General features: G+C 43.2%; 1 protein-coding gene and 1 non-coding gene across 2 annotated transcripts in view; both read right to left on the bottom strand.

Moving 5' to 3' along the window:
- Positions 1-18854, bottom strand: part of NUP210L (nucleoporin 210 like) — a 164489-nt gene that overhangs the window by 37702 nt on the left and 107933 nt on the right. The window contains exons 26-27 of the mRNA XM_063717482.1: positions 14626-14706; positions 14406-14537 (exon numbers count right to left, since the gene is read on the bottom strand). Coding sequence (XP_063573552.1) covers positions 14406-14537; positions 14626-14706 — 213 coding nt within the window. The remainder of the gene's footprint in view (positions 1-14405; positions 14538-14625; positions 14707-18854) is intronic.
- Positions 8313-8419, bottom strand: LOC129056701 (U6 spliceosomal RNA). Its single transcript, XR_008521320.1, has one exon. It is a non-coding gene; the product is annotated as a U6 spliceosomal RNA (small nuclear RNA).

The following is an 18854-nucleotide window of genomic DNA, read 5'->3' as shown; positions in this document are numbered from 1 at the left end:
CCTCCCTGGTAGCTGGGACTACAGGGGCACACCACCACACTCAGCTAATTTTTGTATTTTTTGTAGACATGGGGTTTCGCCATGTTGCTCAGGCTGGTCTTGAACTCCTGGCCTCAAGCGATCCACCCACCTCAGCCTCCCAAAGTGCTGGGATTACAGTTAATTTTTTGTTTTTATTTTTAATCTTTGTGGCTACATTGTAGGTATACATATTTATGGGGTACATGAGATACTTTGATACAGGCATAGAACCTGTGATAATCACATCAGGGTAAGTGGGGTATCCATCACCTCGAGCATACTTTAAGTTGAAACCTTTTTTGGTTTTTTTTTGAGACAGGGTCTTGTTCTGTCGCCAAAGCTGGAGTGCAGTGGTGAAATCATGGCTTCCTGTGGCCTTGACCTCCTGGGCTCAAGCAATCCTCCCACCTCAGCCTCTCAAGTAGCCGCGACCACAAGCATGTGCCACCATGTGCCAATTAGCCCAGCTAATTAAAATTTTTTTTTTTTTCTAAAAACAGGGTCTCCCTACGTTGCCCAGGCTGGTCTCAAACTCCTGGGCTCAAGTGATCCTCCTGCCTCAGCCTCCTAAAGTGCTGCAATTACAGGCATGAGCCACTGTGCCCAGCTGCATTTATCCTTTCTGTGTTACAGACACAATTATACTCTTAGTTATTTTAGTTTATTTTGAGATGGAGTTTTGCTCTGTTGACCAGTTTGGAGTGCAATGGCATGATTTCAGCTCACTGCAACCTCTGCCTCCCTGGTTCAAGCAATTCTCCCTGTCTCAGCCTCCCAAATAGCTGGGATTACAGGCACCCACCACTATGCCCGAATAATTTTTGTATTTTTAGTAGAGACAGGGTTTCACAATGTTGGCTAGGCTGGTCTCGAACTCCTGACCTCAGATGATCCACCCGCCTTGGCCTCCCAAAGTGCTGGAATTACAGGTGTGAGCCATTGCACCTGGCCTAGTTATTTTAAAATATACAATAAGTTATTGTTGACTGTATTCACCCTGTTGTGCTATCAAATACTAGATCTTATTCATTTAATCATTTAATCTAACTATATTTTTGTACTAATTAAGCATCCCCACTTCCCTCTCACCCACCCACTATGCTTTCCAGCCTCCAGTAACCATCATTCTACTCTGTGTCTCCATGAGTTCAATTGTTTTCATTTTTAGCTCCCACAAATAAGTGAGAACATGCAAAGTTTGTCTAGCTATACTTGGCTTATTTCACTTAACATAGTGTCTCCAATTCCATCATCCATGTTGTTGCACATGACAGGATCTCATTCCCTTTTTTTTTTTTTTAGACAGGGTCTCATTCTGTTGCCCAGGTTGAGTGAGTACGGTGGCACAATCATGGCTCATTGCCGCCTCAGTCTCCAGGGCTCAAGTGATTCTCCTGCCTCAGCCTCTTAAGTAGCGGGGACTACAGGCATACACCACTGCACCTGGCTAAATTTTTTAAAATTTATTTTTTTGTAGAGACCGAGTCTCACTATGTTGCCTAGGTCGGCCGCAAACTCCTGGGCCAAGCCCTCCTCCCACCTTGGCCTTCCAAAGTGTTGGGATTACAGGTGTGAGTTACGGTGCCCAGCCATCTCATTCCTTTTTTATGGCTAAATTGTACTCCATTGTTTATATACGCCTCATTTTCTTTATCCATTCATCTGTTGATGGACACTTAGGTTGCTTCCAAATCTTGGCCGTTGTGAATAGTGCTGCAATAAATATGAGAGAGCAGATATCTCCTTGATATAATGATTTCCTTTCTTTTGGGTATATGTCTAGCAGTGGGATTGTTGCGATCATATGGTAGTTTTATATTTAGTTTTTTGAAAACCTCCGAACTATGCCCCATAGTGATTGTACTAATTTACATTCCCATCAACAGTATATGAGGGTTCCCTTTTCTCTACATCCTTGCCAGGATTCATTGTTGCCTGTCTTTCGGATATAAGCAATTTTAACTGGGGTGAGATATCTCACTGTAGTTTTGATTTGCATTTCTCTGATTATCAATGATGTTGAGCACCTTTTCATATACCTGTTTGCCATTTGTATGTCTTTTTTTTTTTTGGTGGAGGTGGGGAACACAGTCTCCCTCTGTCACCCAGGCTGGAGTGCAGTGGTGTGATCTTGGCTCACTGCAACCTCTGCCTCCCAGGTTCAAATGACTCTCCTGCCTCAGCCTCCTGAGACATACAGGCCAGGTGTGGTGGCTCATGCCTGTAATCCCAGCACTTTGGGAGGCCGAGACAGGTGGATCACCTGAGGTTAGGAGTTCGAGACCAGCCTGGCCAACATGGCAAAATCCCATCTCTACAAAAAATACAAAAATTAGCCAAGTGTGGTGGCATGTGCCTGTAGTCCCAGCTACTCCAGAGGCTGGGACAGGAGAATGGTGTGAACCTGGGAGGTGGAGCTTGCAGTGAGCCGAGATCACGCCACTGCACTCCAGATTGCGCCACTGCACTCCAGCCTAGGCGACAGAGCAAGACTACGTCTCCAAAGAAAGAAAGAAGAGAGAAAGAGAGAGAGAGAGAGAGAGAGAGAGAGAGAGAGAGAGAGAAAAAGAAAGAAAGAAAGAAAGAAAGAAAGAAAGAAAGAAAGAAAGAAAGAAAGAAAGAAAGAAAGAAAGAAAAGAAAGAAGGAAGGAAGGAAGGAAAGAAAGAAAGAGAAAAAGAAAGAAAGAAAGAAAAGGAAGGAAGGAAGGGAAGGAAGGAAGGAAATATCTATTCAGATCTTTTGCCCATTTTAAAATCTGATTGTTATATATTTTTTCCTGTTGAGTTGTTTGAGCTGCTTATATAATAGATATTAATCCTTTGTTAGATGGATAGTTTGCAAGTATTTTCTCCCATTCTGTGGGTTGTCTCTTCACTTGGCTGATTGTTTCTTTTGCTGTGCAGAAGCTTTTTAATTTTATGTGATCCCATTTGTCAATTTTTGTTTTGGTTGCCCATGTTTGTGGGGTATTACTCAAGAAATCTTTGCCCAGTCCAGTGTTCTGGAGAGTTTCCTCAATGTTTTCTTGTAATATTTTCATACTTTGAGGTCTCAGATTTAAGTCTTTAATACATTTTGATTTGATTTTTGCATATGGCGAGAGATGGGGTGTAGTTTCATTCTTCTGCATATGGATATCCAGTTTTCCCAGCACCACTGACTGAAGAGACTGTTTTTTCCCCAATGTATATTCTTGGCACCTTTGTTAAAAGTGAGTTTCCTGCAGGTGTATGAATTTGTTTCTGGGTTCTCTCTTCTGTTCCATTGGTCTATATGTTTGTTTTTATGCAAGTGCCATGCTGTTTTGGTTACTATAGCTCTGTTGTATAATTTGAAGTCAGGTAATATGAGTCTTCCAGTTTTATTCTTTTTGCTGAGGAAGGCTTTGACTATTCTGTGTCTTTCGTGGTTCCATATAAATTTTAGAATTATTTTTTCTATTTCTGTGAAGAATGTCGCTGGTATTTTGATAGGGACTGCATGAATCTGTAGATTACTCTGGGTAGTATGGGTATTTTAACAATATTGATACTTCCAATCCATGAACATGGGATATCTTTCCATTTTTTGTGTGTCTTCTTCATTTATTTTATTTATTTATTTTTTTGAGATGGTGTCTAGCTCTGTCCCCCATGCTGGAGTTCAATGGCATGATCTCAGCTCACTGCAACCTCCGCCTCCTGGGTTCAAGCAATTCTCATGCCTGGCCATGAATAATCTTTTTAATGTGTTGTTAAATTCAGTTTGCTAGTATTTGGATGAGGGTTTTTGCATCAATATTCATCAGAGATCTTAGCCTTTAGTTTTCTTTTTTTGATAGGTCTTTGCCTGTTTTTGTTATCAGGGTAATACTGCCTCATAGAATGAGTTTAGTTGTATTCTCTCCTCCTCTATTTTTCAGAATAGTTTGAGTAGGATTGGTATTAGTTCTTCTTTAAATGTTTGGTAAAATACAGCAGTGAGACCATTAGGTCCTGGGCTTTGCTTTGATGGGAGACTTTTTTCTTTTTTTGAGATGGAGTCTCACTCTGTCGCCTAGGCTGGAGTGCAGTGGCATGATCTCGGCTCACTGCAACCTCTGCCTCCTGGTTCAAGTGATTCTCCTGCTTCAGCCTCCCAAGTAGCTGGAATTAGAGGTGCCCACCACCATGCCCAGCTAATTTTTGTATTTTTAGTAGAGATGGGGTTTCTTCATGTTGGCCAGGCTGGTCTGGAACTCCTGACCTCAAGTGATCCACCTGCCTTGGCCTCCCAAAGTGCTGGGATTACAGGAGTGAGCCACTGTGCCCAGCCTGCTTTGCTGGGAGACTTTTCATCATGGCATTGATCTCATTACTTGTTATTGGTCTGTTCAGGTTTCGGATTTCTTCATGGTTAAATCTTGGTAGATTGTATGTATCTAGGAATTTATCCATTTCTTCTAGGTTTTCCAATTTATTGGCTCATAGTAACCTTAATGATCCTTTGAACTTCTGTGGTATTGGCTGTAATCTCTCTCTCTCTCTCTTTTTTTTTTTTTTTGAGATGGAATCTTGCTCTGTTGCCCAGGCTGGAGTGCAGTGGCATGATCTTGACTCACTGCAACCTCCGCCTCCCAGGTTCAAGCGATTCTCCTGCCTAAGCCTCCTGAGTAGCTAGGATTACAGGTGTGTACCACCATGCCTGGCTAATTTTTGGATTTTTAGTAGAGACGGGGTTTCACCATGTTGGTCAGGCTGGTCTCAAACTCCTGACCTTGTAATCTACCCGCCTTGGCCTCCCAAAGTGCTGGGATTACAGAGGTGAGCCACCATGCCCGGCCAATATCTCTTTTTCCACCTCTGATTTTATTTATTTTGGTCTTCTCTTTTTCTCAGTCTGTCTAAAGGTTTGTCAATTTTGTTTACCTTTTAAAAAAATGACTTTTTGTTTTGTTGATCTTTTGTATTCTTTTTCATTTCAATTTCATTTATTTGTTCTGATCTTTATTATTTCTTTTCCTCTACTAATTCTGGGTATGGTTTGCTCTTGCTTTTCTCGTTCTTTAAGATGCTTCATTAGGCTTTTTATTTTAATTTTTTCTACTTTTTTTTTTTTTTTGAGATGGAGTTTCACTCTTGCTGCCCAGGCTGGAGTGCAATGGCGCGATCTTGGCTCACTGCAACCTCCACCTCCTGGGTTCAAGTGATTCTCCTGCCTCAGCCTCCCGAGTGTCTGGGATTACGGGCACTTGCCACCACACCCAGCTTAATTTTTGTATTTTTAGTGGAGATGGGGTTTCACCATGTTGGCCACACTGGTCTTGAACTCCTGACTTCAAGTGATCTGCCCACCTGGGCCTCCTAAACTGCTGGGATTACAGGCGACCGGCCTATACTTTTTTTTGATGTAGGCACTCATTGCTATCAACTTTTTTCTTTTTTTTGAGATGGAGTCTTGCTTTGTCACCCAGGCTGGAGTGCAGTGGCATGACCTTGGCTCATTGCAACCTCCGCCTTTCTAGTTCAAGCAATTCTCCTGCCTCAGCCTCCCAAGTAGCTGGGATTATAGGTACATGCCACCGCACCTGGCTAATTTTTTGTATTTTTAGTAGAGACAGGGTTTCACCATCTTGGCCAGGCTGGTCTTGAACTCCTGACCTCGTGAGCCACTGGCCTCGGCCTCCGAAAGTGCTGGGATTACAGGCGTGAGCCACTGCACCTGGCCTATAAACTTTTTTCTTAGTACTGCTTTCACTGTATCTCATAGGTTTTGTTGTGTTTCCATTTTCATTTGTTTCAAGAAATTTAAATTCTCAATTTATTCATTGACCCACTGGTCATTCAGGAGCATATTGTTTAATTACCCTGTGTTTGTATAGTTTCCAAAATTCCTCGTTACTAATTTCTAGTTTTATTCCATTGTGGTCAGAAAAAATACTTGATATAATTTCAGTGTTTTTAATTAATTAAAAAATTTATTTATTTAATGTATAGGACAGTTGGAACATAGATATATGTGTGTGTGTGTGTGTGTGTGTGTGTGTATTTTTTTTTTTTTTTTGGAGTTTCACTCTTGTTGCCCAGGCTGGAGTGCAATGGCGCGATCTTGGCTCACTGCAACCTCTGCTTCCTGGATTCAAGCAAGTCTCCTACCTCAGCCTCCTGAGTAGCTGGGATTACAGGTGCCCACCACCGTGCCCAGCTAATTTTTGTATTTTTAGTAGAGATGGGGTTTCACCATGTTGGCCAGGCTGGTCTCAAACTCCTGACCTCAAGTGATCCACCCACCTTGGCCTCCCAAAGTGCTGGGATTACAGGCATGAGCCACCATGCCCAGCCACTCTATGTCTTTTAAATTGTGTTTAGTTCATTTACATGCAATGTTATTATTGATAAATAAGAACTTTTCCTGCCATTTTGTTATTCGTTTTCTGGTTGTTTTGTGGTCTTCTCTTCCTTCTTTCCTTCCTTCCTGTTTTACTTTTTGTGAAGGTGATTTTCTCCAGTGGTATGTTTTAATTTCTTGCATTTTATTTTTGTTTATCTGTTTTGGTTTATTTTATCTTTTGAGACAGGGTCTTGCTATGTTGTCCAGGTTGGATTATAGTGGTGCAATCTGGGCTCACTGTGACTTCTGCCTCCCAGGCTCAAGAGATCCTCCCACCTCAGCCTCCTGAGTAGCTGGGACTAGAAGTGCACACCACCATGCCCAGTCAATTTTGGTATTTTTGTAGAGACAGAGTTTTTTCTTTTTTCTTTTCTTTTTTCTTTTTGAGATGGAGTTTCGCTTTTGTTGCCCCGGCTGGAATGCAATGGCACAATTTCAGCTCACTGCAACCTCCGCCTCCCAGGTTCAAGCGATTCTCCTGCCTCAGCCTCCTAAGTAGCTGGGATTACAGGAATGCACCACCATGCCTCGCTAATTTTTGTATTTTTTTAGTAGAGATGGGGTTTCACCATGTTGGTCAGGCTGGTCTCAAACTCCTGACCTCAGGTGACCTGCCTGCCTTGGCCTCCCAAAGTAGTAGGATTACAGGCATAAGCCACCATGCCCAGCAGAGACAGGGTTTTTTCATGTTGCCTAGCCTGGTCTTGAACTCCTGAGCTCAAGCAATCCACCTGCCTCAACCTCCCAAAGTGCTGGGATTATAGGTGTGAGCCATCGTGCCTGGCTTGTAGGTTTTTTTATTTGAGGTTACCATAATGCTTGCAAATAACATCTTATAACCTGTTGCTTTAAACTGATGACACTTAACGCTGGTTGCATAAACACACAAACTAACAAACAGGAAAGAGAAAACTAATAAAAACTCCGCGCTTTATCTCTCCTGTTTTTTAACTTTTTGTCATTTCTATTATATCTTATTATATTGTCTTTGTCTTGAAAAGTTGTAGTTATTTTTAATAGGTTCATCTTTTAGTCTTTCTACTCAAGATACGAGTAGTTTATACACCACAATTACAGCGTTATAATATTCTGTGGTTTTCTGTGTGCTTACTATTACCAGTGAGTTTTGTACCTTCAGATGATTTCTTACTGCCCATTATGTCCTTTTCTTTCAGATTGTAGTATTCCCACTAGCATTTATTGTAGGACAGGTCTGGTATTGATGAAATCCCTCAGCTTTTGTTTTTCTGGGAAACTTTTTTTTTTTTTTTTTTAGATGGAGTCTCACCCTGTCGCCTAGGCTGGAGTGCAATAGCGTGATCTCGGCTCACTACAACCTGCGCCTCCCAGGTTCAAGCGATTCTCCTGCCTCAGCCTCCTGACTAGCTGGGATTACAGGTGCCTGCCACCACACACAGCTAATTTTTGTAGTTTTAGTAGAGACGGGGGTTTCACCATGTTGGCTAGGCTGGTCTCGAACTCCTGACCTCAGACGATCCATCTGCCTCGGCCTCCCAAAGTGCTGGGATTACAGGCGTGAGCCACTGCACCTGGCCTGTAAACTCTTTATTTCTACTTTGAAGGATAAATTCACTGGATATACTATTCTAGGATAAAAGTTTTTTCTTTCAGCACTTTAAATATGTCATGCCACTCTCTCCTGGCCTATCAGATTCCCACTGAGAAGTCCTCTGCCAGACATATTTGAGCTCCTTTGTATATTGTTTCTTTTCCCTTCTGCTTTAGGATCCTTTCTTTATACTTGACCTTTGGGAGTTTGATTATTAAATGTCTTGAGGTAGCCTTACTTGGGTTAAATCTGCTTGGTGTTCTATAACCTTCTTGCACTGGAATATTGATATCTTTCTCTAGGTTTGGGAAGTTCTCTGTTATTATCCCTTTAAATAAACTTTCTACCCTGATTTCTCTATCTCTACCTCTTAAAAATATAGAACACTTCACGAATTTGCAGGTCATCCTTACGCAAGGGACATGCTAATCTTCTCTGTATCATTCCAATTTTAGTAGGTATGCTGCCAAAGTGAGCACTACTATTTTTTTTAGAAACGGGATCTCGCTCTATCTATCACTCAGCCTGAAGTGCAGTGGTACAGTCATAGGTCACTGCAGCCTGGAACTCCGAGTCTCAAATGATCCTCCTGCCTTAGCTTCCCAAGTAGCTGGAACAACAGGAACGCACCATGATGCCTGGCTAATCTTTCCTTGTTTGTTGTAACAATAAGGAAAATGTATGTTGGAAATTGCTTTCTAGAAGAACTAGAGGAGCTGGGTGTAGTGGTACACCCTGTAATCCCAGCTGCTTGTGATGCTGAGGCAGGAGGATCGCTTGAGCCTAGAAGTTTGAGATCATCCTGGGCAATATAATAAGACCTTGTATCAAAAAAAAAGAAGAAAAGAAGACGAAAGAATAAAGGAGAAAGAAGGAAGAAGAAGGAGGAGGAGCAGAAGAGGAGGAGGAGGAGAAATAGTGTACAAGAGATTGTTTTCGTAGTGATTTCTTTTCATATTCCCAGCAGCATAATTACCCCTAAAGTAACCTCTGTTTGTAGTGTTCAATTAATTCTGGCAAGCCTCCCTAAGATTCTTTCTTTCTTTCTTTCTTTCTTTTTTCAGATGGAGCCTCACTCTGTCGCCCAGGCTGGAGTGCAGTGGTGTGATCTCGGCTCACTGCAAGCTCCGCCTCCCAGGTTCACGCCATTCTCCCGCCTCAGCCTCCGGAGTAACTGGGACTACAGGCGCCTGCCACCACACCCGGCTAAATTTTTTTTTAATTATTTTTACTAGAGACGGGGTTTCACCATGTTAGCCAGGATGGTCTCGATCTCCTGACCTCGTGATCCACCTGCCTCGGCCTCCCAAAGTGCTGGGATTACAGGCATGAGCCACCGCGCCCAGCCAGATTCTTTCTTATGTTACCTCAAAGTCAAATTTTTTTATGAAAGAAGAATGGAAATGGTGGAAGCAGTTTCTTTTTTGTGCGTTTTTTTTTGAGAGACAGGGTCTCACTTTGTCTTCCAGGCTGGAGTGCCGTGGTGCAAACGCAGCTTACTGCAAACTCAACCTCCTGGGCTCAAGTGATCTTCCTGCCTCAGCGTCCCAAGTAGCTGAGACTACAGGTGTGTGCCACCACACCTACCTAATTTTAAAACTTTTTTAACAGATGGGGTCTCATTATGTTATCCAGGCTGGTCTCAAACTCATGGGCTCAAGTGATCCTCTCACCTCAGCCTCCCAAAGTGCTGGGGTAATAGGCATGAGCCACCGAGCCTGGCCTTTGCCCTACTTCTCTCCTATCCCAGTTTCTACTGTCTGAACCAATTTTATTTATTTATTTATTTTATTTATTTTTGTGTGACAGAGTCTCTGTCACTCAGGCTGGAGTACGGTGGTGCAATCTCAGCCCACTACCTCTGTCTACCAAGTTCAAGTGATTCTCATGCCTCAGCCACCTGAGTAACTGGAATTACAAGCACCTGGTTAGTTTTTTTATTTGTAGTAGAGACGGGGTTTCACCATGTTGGCCAGGCTGGTCTAGAATTCCTGACCTCAAGCGATCCACCTGCCTCGGCCTCCAGGTGTGAACCACTGCGCCCAGCCCACACAGAAATATATTAAATGAAAACTAAAAAAAAGAAAAGAAAATAAAAAAAACTGGCTGACCATCTTCCCACTTGCCTCTCTTATCATTACAGTCTAGACTGGATAGGGAGGATTAGAACTTGATAGACTTCTGATAATAGGGAAGGCAGGACCACCACTAAGGCAAATATTGAAGTAGGCATTTCAGGTCCTGTATTCCCTGCGTTCTTGCTGTTCACAACCCTCAAAACTTTCCTTCTAGTGCTCTAGAATTATGACAAAGTCCCATGTTCCAAAATCACCTTTCCCCTGTCCCCTACACACACAAAAAAATCCCATTTCCTTTGTGCAGATTTCAATCAGTTATCTGGAAGAGTCTCATGCTAAAAAATGAGTGGTTTATAATTGTTTAATCCAAGTGAACCTCTCAATGTTGGCATTTCCGCAGTGTAGGAAATCTACCTATTGGAGCAAGAAGGCCTTTCCCTGTCTCTCTCTCTTTTTTTTTTTTTTGAGACAGGGTCTCACTCTGTTACCCAGGCTGGAGTGCAGTGGTGAGATCACAGCTCACTGCAGCCTTCACCTCCCGGGCTCAGGTGATTCTCCCACCTCAACCTCCCTAGTAGCTGGGACTACAGGTGCATGCCACTAGGCCTGGCTAATCTCGTGTGTGTTTTTTGTAGAGACAGGGTTTCACTATGTTGCCCAGGCTGGTCTTGAACTCCTGAGCTCATGCGATCCACTCACCTCGGCCTCCCAAAGTACTGGGATTACAGCTGTGAGCCACCGCACCCAGCCCATGAAGGCCTTTTTTTTTTTTTTTTTTTTTTGAGACGGAGTCTTGCTCTGTCGCCCAGGCTGGAGTGCAGTGGCGCAATCTCGGCTCCCTGCAACCTCCGCCTCCCGGGTTCATGCCATTCTCTTGCCTCAGCCTCCTCAGTAGCTGGGATTACAGGTGCCCGCCACCACGCCCGGCTAATTTTTTTGTATTTTTTAGTAGAGACGGGGTTTCACCATGTTAGCCAGGATGGTCTTGATCTCCTGACCTCGTGATCAGCCCGCCTCGGCCTCCCAAAGTGCTGGGATTACAGGCGTGAGCCACCACGCCCGGCCTTTTTTTTCTTGAGACAGGGTCTCGCTCTGTTGCCCAGGCTGGAGTCCGGTGGTGCAATCTCGGCTCACTGCCTCCTGGGTTCAAGGAATCCTCTTGCCTCAGCCTCCTGAGTAGCTGGGATTACAGGTGCATGCCACTATGCCCAGCTAATTTTTGTATTTTTGGTAGAGACGGGGTTTCACCATGTTGCTCAGGCTGGTCTTGAACTCCTGGGCTCAAGTGATCCACCCACCTTGGCCTCCCAAATTGCTGGAATTACAGCTGTGAGCCACCACACCCTGCCCATGAAGGCCTTTTTTTTTTTTTTTGAGACAGGGTCTTGCTCTGTTGCTCAGGCAGGAGTCAAGTGGCGCAATCTTAGTTCACTGCAACTTCTGCCTCCCGGGTTCAAGGAATCCTCCTGCCTCAGCCTCCTGAGTAGCTGGGATTACAGGTGTGCACCACTATGCCAAGCTAATTTTTGTATTTTTGGTAAAGACAGGGTTTCGCCATGTTGCTCAGGCTGGTCTTGAACTCCTGAGCTCAAGTGATCCACGTGCCTCGGCCTCCCAAAGTGGGGGATTACAGGCGTGAGCCACTGCACCCCACCTTTTTTTTTTTTTTTGAGATGGAGTTTCACTCTTGTTGCCCAGGCTGGAGTGCAATGGCGTGATCTCAGTTCACTGCAACCTCCACCTCCTGGGTTCAAGCGATTCTCCTGCCTCAGCCACCCGCATAGCTGGGATCACAGGCATGCGCAACCACACCCGGCTAATTTTGTATTTTTAGTAGAGATGGGGTTTCTTCATGTTGGTCAGGCTGGTCTCGAACTCCCAACCTCAGGTGATCCACCTGCCTTGGCCTCCCGAAGTGAGCCACTGTGTAATTACAGGCATGAACCACTGCAACTGGCTTTTTTTTTTTTTTTTTTTTTGAGATAGAATTTCACTTTGTCGCCCAGGCTGGAGTGCAGTGGCATGATCTCGGCTCACTGCAACCTGCACCTCCTGAGTTCAAGCCATTCTTCTGCTTCCGCCTCTCAAGTAGCTGGGATTACAGGTGTGTGCCACCACACCCAGCTAAATTTTGTATTTTTAGTAGAGACGGGGTTACACCATGTTGGCCAGGCTGGTCTCAAACTCCTGATCCCAAGTCTGCCTCGGCCTCCCAAAGTGCTGGGATTACAGGCCTCATGAAGGCCTTTCTATTGCCCATGTCATTACCCAATTTGCCTATGCTAGATCTGAGGCAGGAAAGGAAAACATCTGTGTGGCTCTCAATTATTTTTTCTGCTAGAGAAAAGAGTGATGCTTTAGGTGAAAAAAATTAAAGAAAGGGAGAAGTAGAATAGAGGCCAAGGCCTAGGCCATTCCCTCCTTTCACACACTCCTGTCTGTTATTCAAGAAAAAAGCCCGCTGGGCGTGGTGGCTCATGCCTGTAATCCCAGCACTTTGGGAGGCCGAGGTGGGTGGATCACCTGAGGTCAGGAGTTTGAGACCAGCCTTGCCAACATGGTGAAACCCTGTCTCTACTAAAAATACAAAAAATTAGCCGGGCCTCGTGGCAGGTGCCAGCTACTCAGGAGGCTGAGGCACAAGAATCGCTTGAACCCAGGAGGCAGAGGTTGCAGTGAGCCGAGATCGTACCATTGCACTCCAGCCTGGGCAAAAGAGAGAAACTCTGTCTCAAAAAAAAAAAAAAAAAAAAAAAAAAGAAAAAGAAAAAAGCCAAATCCTTACACTAAATTGCATCAAACTAAGTACAGTTCCATTCTTCCACAATTCCAGTATAACTAGACTCTAGGAAGTCACAGACAGAAGATCTAACTACTAGAGTTTCCCTAAATTATAGGTTAAGGATATTTTTAGAAAGATTACAAATATTTTTTTTTACTTTTTCTAAAGTTCTCCTTTCTTTTTAGCTGGCTACCAAAATATCCTCCTAATTCTAGCTCCTGTAACCCCTCTATTATCTCCCAAGATATAACTCTCATTCTTTGTTCTCGTGAGCACTGAATTGTGACCTACTGGGTATCACGGCCCCATGTCCTTTTTCCTAAGGTAAAACCCAGACCTAGCTGGTTGCCACTGTACTCAGACCACCTTGGGTGAGTTTCATTTACGTAAAATTTGTCGGCAGCAAACTTTACATAGTTTCTGCCAAACTTGCTTTTTTTTTTTTCTTTTTCAGGTTTCAGTGTGAGGTTTAATACTATATGCATCAAAACATCAAAGATTTTTTTCAGAGAAATATACTCTCAAGTTGAACTGTGGATATCCTAGATGTCTATCCTGAGGTCTTCTATGGTTCCAGACACAGCAGGTAGTGAATTGGGAGGAGCCAATACCACCAGATACCAAAGGGAACCATGGAGGGGCAGTTTAATTAATCACTGTTCTTAAATTTGTCATTGATATAAGACACCCAGTCCAGAATCAGCTGCCCAGTTGATAGGTGACTACAGCTCCATGGTACCCATGGAGTATCCAGTTCTTCCCCAATTCCAAGTAGGGTGGGCTGGGAGCATGCTAAACAAAGCAGTGCCACCTACAGCCCTCCACATTTGCTTTTCTTACTGTTAATGTAATCACCCAGCATGTAGCACAACCATGATTATGAATATAATCAAATGTGTGTCTGAACATGATAAAAAATAAAAATTGTATATTTAAACTCTATGCATATACTTTATATTCATAGTGTTACTCATCTAACATAGTCATCTGCTCACAAATACAACATTACAACAACATTAATAAATACAATATTAAAAGAAAGATCACTTTTGAGAGCTCTTTCCAGCAAAAAAATAAAAATAAATAATCATACAGTATTATCTGCATACTCAAATTTGGATTCTTTATTGCTTTGCAGGTTTCCAGAGTTCAGAGTTCAGAGAACAGTAGAAAAAGTAAATAAGTAATAATATTGTGTAGTTTAGGGAGTGAGTAATCAGTCTAAAACTTACGATAGGCTGAGCATGGTGGCTCACGCCTGTAATCCCAGCACTTTAGGAGGTCATGATGGGTGGATCACCTAAGCTCAGGAGCTCAAGAAAAGCCTGGGCAACAAGGCAAAACCCCATCTCAACAAAAAAATACAAAAAAATTAGCCGGGCATGGTGGCATGTGCCTGTGGTCCCAGCTACTCAGGAGGCTGAGGTGGGAGGATCACTTTCGCCTAGGAGGTGGAGGTTGCAGTGAACTGAGATCGCACCACTGCACTCCAGCCTGGGGGACAGAGTGAGACCTCATCTCAAAACAAAAAGAAACTTATGAAAAAATAAAATAAATTTAATATCAAGATCCCTAAGACAGCACAATAAACAGGTAAATTCTTACCTCTGAATGCCTGGGCACTAGATCCAATACATCCCTTTTGCTCATAGACCAGTGGAATGTGAGCCCAGGATTAGCATTGCTGAAGGAGAAAGGGGTCTGGGTACTGGTTACTCCCATTACATAAACTGGCATCTGAAAATAAATAGTGGCATTGTGCTATACATTCTGCCCAGTTGCAATTATCAGAATAATGAGCCCTGAACAGAGCCATCATACTGACCTTGGTAGCTGTGATGAGCCGAGTTGCAGGTGCAACGATCCTAACAGCCCTTAGCTGAACAACTTCAATCTGTACTTCATCCTGCTCAACAGGGTGGAGAGCAAGCTTAGGCTAAGAGGGAGTTTCTCTGGGGTGGACAGAGATGCTTATGATAACTAGTTTGATATTGTTTTTAACATTCAGTAAAAAATCTTACCCATGCTTACTGCAGCACTATTCACAATAGCCAATATTTGGAGCCAACCTAAGTGTCCATCAACAAACAAATGGATAAAGAAAATGTGGTACATATATACAACAGAGTACTATTCAGCCATAAAAAGAATGAGATCCTGTCATTTGCAACAACATGGATGGAACTAGAGATCATTATGTCAAGTGAAATAAGCCAGGCATACAAAGACAAAGACAAACTTCACATGTTCTCACTTATATATTTATGGGAGCTAAAAATTAAAACAGTTGAACTCATGGAGATAAAGAATAGAATGATGGGCTGTGCATGGTGGCTCACGCCTGTAATCCCAGCACTTTGGGAGACCGGGTGGATCACTTGAGGTTAGGAGTTCAAGACCAGCCTGACCAACATGGTGAAACCCATTTCTACTGAAAATAAAAAATTAGCCGGGCGTGGTGGCACGTGCCTGTAGTCTTAGCTACTTGGGAGGCTGAGGCAGAAGAGTCGTTTGAATCCAGGAGGTGGAGGTTGCAGTGAGCCTAGGTCACACCATTGCACTCCAGCCTGGGCAACAAGAGCAAAACTCCGACTCAAAACAAACAAAAAAGTAGAACAATGGTTACCAGAGGCTGGGAAGGGTAGTGGGTGGGTAGGGGGGCTATGGGGATGATTAATGGGCACAAAAATATAGTTAGATAGAATGAAAAAGGGCTAGTATTTGATAGCACAGCACGGTGACTACAGTCAACAATAACTTATTGTTTATTTAAAAATAACTAAAAGAGTATAATTGGATTGTCTGCAACACAGAAAGGATAAATGCTTGAGGTGGTGGATACCCCATTTACCCTGATGTAGTTAATATGCATTGTATGCCTATATCAAAATAACTCATGTACTGTTGGGAATAGGCCCCCAAATCTGGGCACTAACTGGCCCCAAAAATGGTCATAAACAAAATCTCTGCAGCACTGTGATATGTTTGTGATGGCCATGATGCCCACGCTGAAGGTTGTGGGTTTACCAGAATGAGGACAAGGAACACCTGGCCTACTCAGGGCGGAAAACTGCTTAAGGTGTTCCTAAGCCACAAACAATAGCATGAGCAATCTGTGCCTTAAGGACATGTTCCTGCTGCAGATAACTAGCCAAAGCCCATCCCTTTGTTTCCCATAAGGAATGCTTTTAGTTAATCTATAATCTATAGAACCAATGCTTATCACTGGCTTGCTGTCAATAAATATGTGGGTAAATCTCTGCTCATGGCTCTCAGCTCTGAAGGCTGCCAGCCCCCTGATTTCCCACTCCACACTCTATATTTCTGTGTGTGTGTCTTTAATTCCTCTAGTGCCACTGGGTTAGGGTCTCCACGACCAAGCTGATCTCGGCAAGTGGTGCCCATACGTGGGGCTCCAACCCAGGTCAAAGGGTCACCGGAGCGACGGTTGGAGAACGTGGAACTAAGCTGGAGGACACCTGAGTACTCTTAAGCAATCCCCGTGGTGAGTAAGAAGGGGAGCTTGGAAGCATCAGGGTAACAATGGAACAAGTGTGGGCTCTTGTTTGTTCCACCTTGGAATCTTTTCACACTGATGATGAGGAGGAAGGAAAGTATATTGAAATAACAGAAGAGGTGACAGAGCAGGTTTGTTTGCCAGCTAAAGCTAAAGTGGCAAAGGAGGAAGAGGTTCATCCCTATCCTTCTGCACCCCCTCCTTATTTTGAAGAAAAAGAGTGGCCTGACCCTCCAGATCTTTCTTTTCCGGAGGACACTGGACAAAAAGTAGTTGCCCCAGTGACTGTTCAAGCAGCGCCTCAAGCAACCGCTCTCAGTTCTATTCAGGCAGGAATCCAGCAAGCTAGAAGAGAGGGTGATATAGCGGCTTGGCAGTTCCCTGTTAGGATACACCCCCCAGATCCACAAGGAAATACTATAGCTATGTTTGAGCTTTTTCCTTTTAAATACTTAAGAGTTTAAACAGGCTAACAATCAGTATGAGCCAGGTGTATGCCTGAAGTGTAAAAAAGGAAAACACTGGGCTAATCAGTGTCACTCTAAGTTTGATAAAGATGGGAAACCGATTTTGGGAAATGCCATGAGGGGCCTGCCCCAGGCCCCATTCCAAACCAGGGCATTTCCGGCTCAGGCCACTCCCTCACCACTGTACAATGTCTGTCCCCCACCACAGCTGGTAATGCCGCAGTAGATTTATGCTGCACAAAAGCTGTGAGTCTTCTGCCTGGGGAGCCCCCACAAAAAGTACCTACAGGAGTCTGTGGACCCTTGCCAGCGGGGACGATAGGATTACTTCTAGGTAGATCTAGTTTAAATTTAAAAAGAGTGCAAGTACATACAGGAGTCCTTGATTCAGATTACAGTGGGGAAATTCAAATTGTTATATCTACTTCTGTTCCCTGGAAAGCAGAGCCAGGAGAGCGTATAGCACAGCTCCTGATTGTGCTGTATGTGGAAATGGGGAAAAGTGAAAAACAAGAGGATTTGGAAGCACAAATAAACAAAGCAAAGCAGCTTACTGGGTGAATCAAACTACTGATAAACATCCACCCTGTGAAATAACTATTCAGGGAAAGAAATTTAAAGGTTTGGTAGATACAGGAGTGGACATTTCAATCATTTCTCTAGAGCACTGGCCGTCTGTGTGGCCAATTCAACCCACTCAATTTAACATATTTGGAGTTGGTAAAGCCCCTGAAGTGTATCAAAGTAGTGATATTTTGCATTGTGAAGGGCCCAATGGACAACCTGGGACTATTCAACCAATTATAACTTCTGTACCTATAAATTTATGGAGAAGAGATTTATTACAACAATGGGGTGCACAAGTTCTAATTCCAGAGCAATTATATAGCCCTCAAAGTCAACATATGATGCATGAAATAGGGTATGTCCCTAGTATGGGACTAGAAAAATATTTGCAAGGTTTGAAGGAACCGCTTCAAACGGAAAGAAAAAGTTCCTGCCAAGGGTTAGGGTATCATTTTTGATGGCAGCCATTGTTAAGCCTCCAGAATCTATACCTTTAAAATGGTTAACAGATAAGCCAATTTGGATAGAACAATGGCTGCTAAGTAAAGAGAAACTGGAGGCTTTAGAGGACTTAGTTATTGAACAATTAGAAAAAGGACACATAGCTCCAACATTTTCCCCTTGGAATTCTCCAGTCTTTGTTATTAAGAAAAAATCAGGTAAATGGAGAATGCTGACAGATCTTAGAGTCATTAATTCAGTTATACAACCTATGGGGGCATTACAGCCAGGACTGCCTTCTCCTGCTATGATTCCAAAAAACTGGCCTTTAATGTCATAGATTTAAAAGACTGTTTCTTTACTATCCCCTTAGCTTAGCAAGACTGTGAATGGTTTGCATTTACAATTCCTGCAGTAAACAACCTGCAGCCTGCTAAGCATTTTCATTGGAAAGTGTTGCCGGAAGGCATGTTAAACAGTCCAGCAATTTGCCAGACGTATGTAGGGCAAGCAATTGAACCTACTCATAAAAAATTTTCACAGTATTACATTATTCATTATATGGATGATATACTTTGTGCTGCCCCCACTCGAGAAATATTACCCCAATGTTATGATCATTTACAAAATTTGATTTCTTGTGCTGGTTTAATTATAGCTCCTGACAAAATTCAGACTACTACTCCTTACTCCTACTTAGGGACCTTAGTAAATGACACTATAATGGTGCCACAGAAAGTAACCATACGTAGGGATCAATTGAAAACATTAAATGACTTTCAAAAATTACCAGGGGACATTAATTGGATACAACCTGCTCCAGGCATTCCTACCTTGCCATGAGTAATCTATTTTCTATCCTTAGAGGAGATCCTAGTCTCACTAGCCCTCGACAATTAACAAAAGAGGCTGAGGCAGAGTTACAGCTGATTGAAAAGCAAGTCCATAAAGCTCAAATAAATAGAATAGATCCAGAGAAGACTCTACTAGATTTGCTAATTTTTTCAACTCAGCATTCACCTACTGGTGTTATTGTCCAAGAGCAGGACTTAGTAGAATGGC

The sequence above is a fragment of the Pongo abelii genome, chromosome 1, assembly GCF_028885655.2.
Source record: "Pongo abelii isolate AG06213 chromosome 1, NHGRI_mPonAbe1-v2.0_pri, whole genome shotgun sequence".
NCBI classification, from domain to species: domain Eukaryota; kingdom Metazoa; phylum Chordata; class Mammalia; order Primates; family Hominidae; genus Pongo; species Pongo abelii.
The sequence above is the reverse complement of the archived record's forward strand: the minus strand, read 5'-3'. Positions and strand labels throughout refer to the sequence as shown.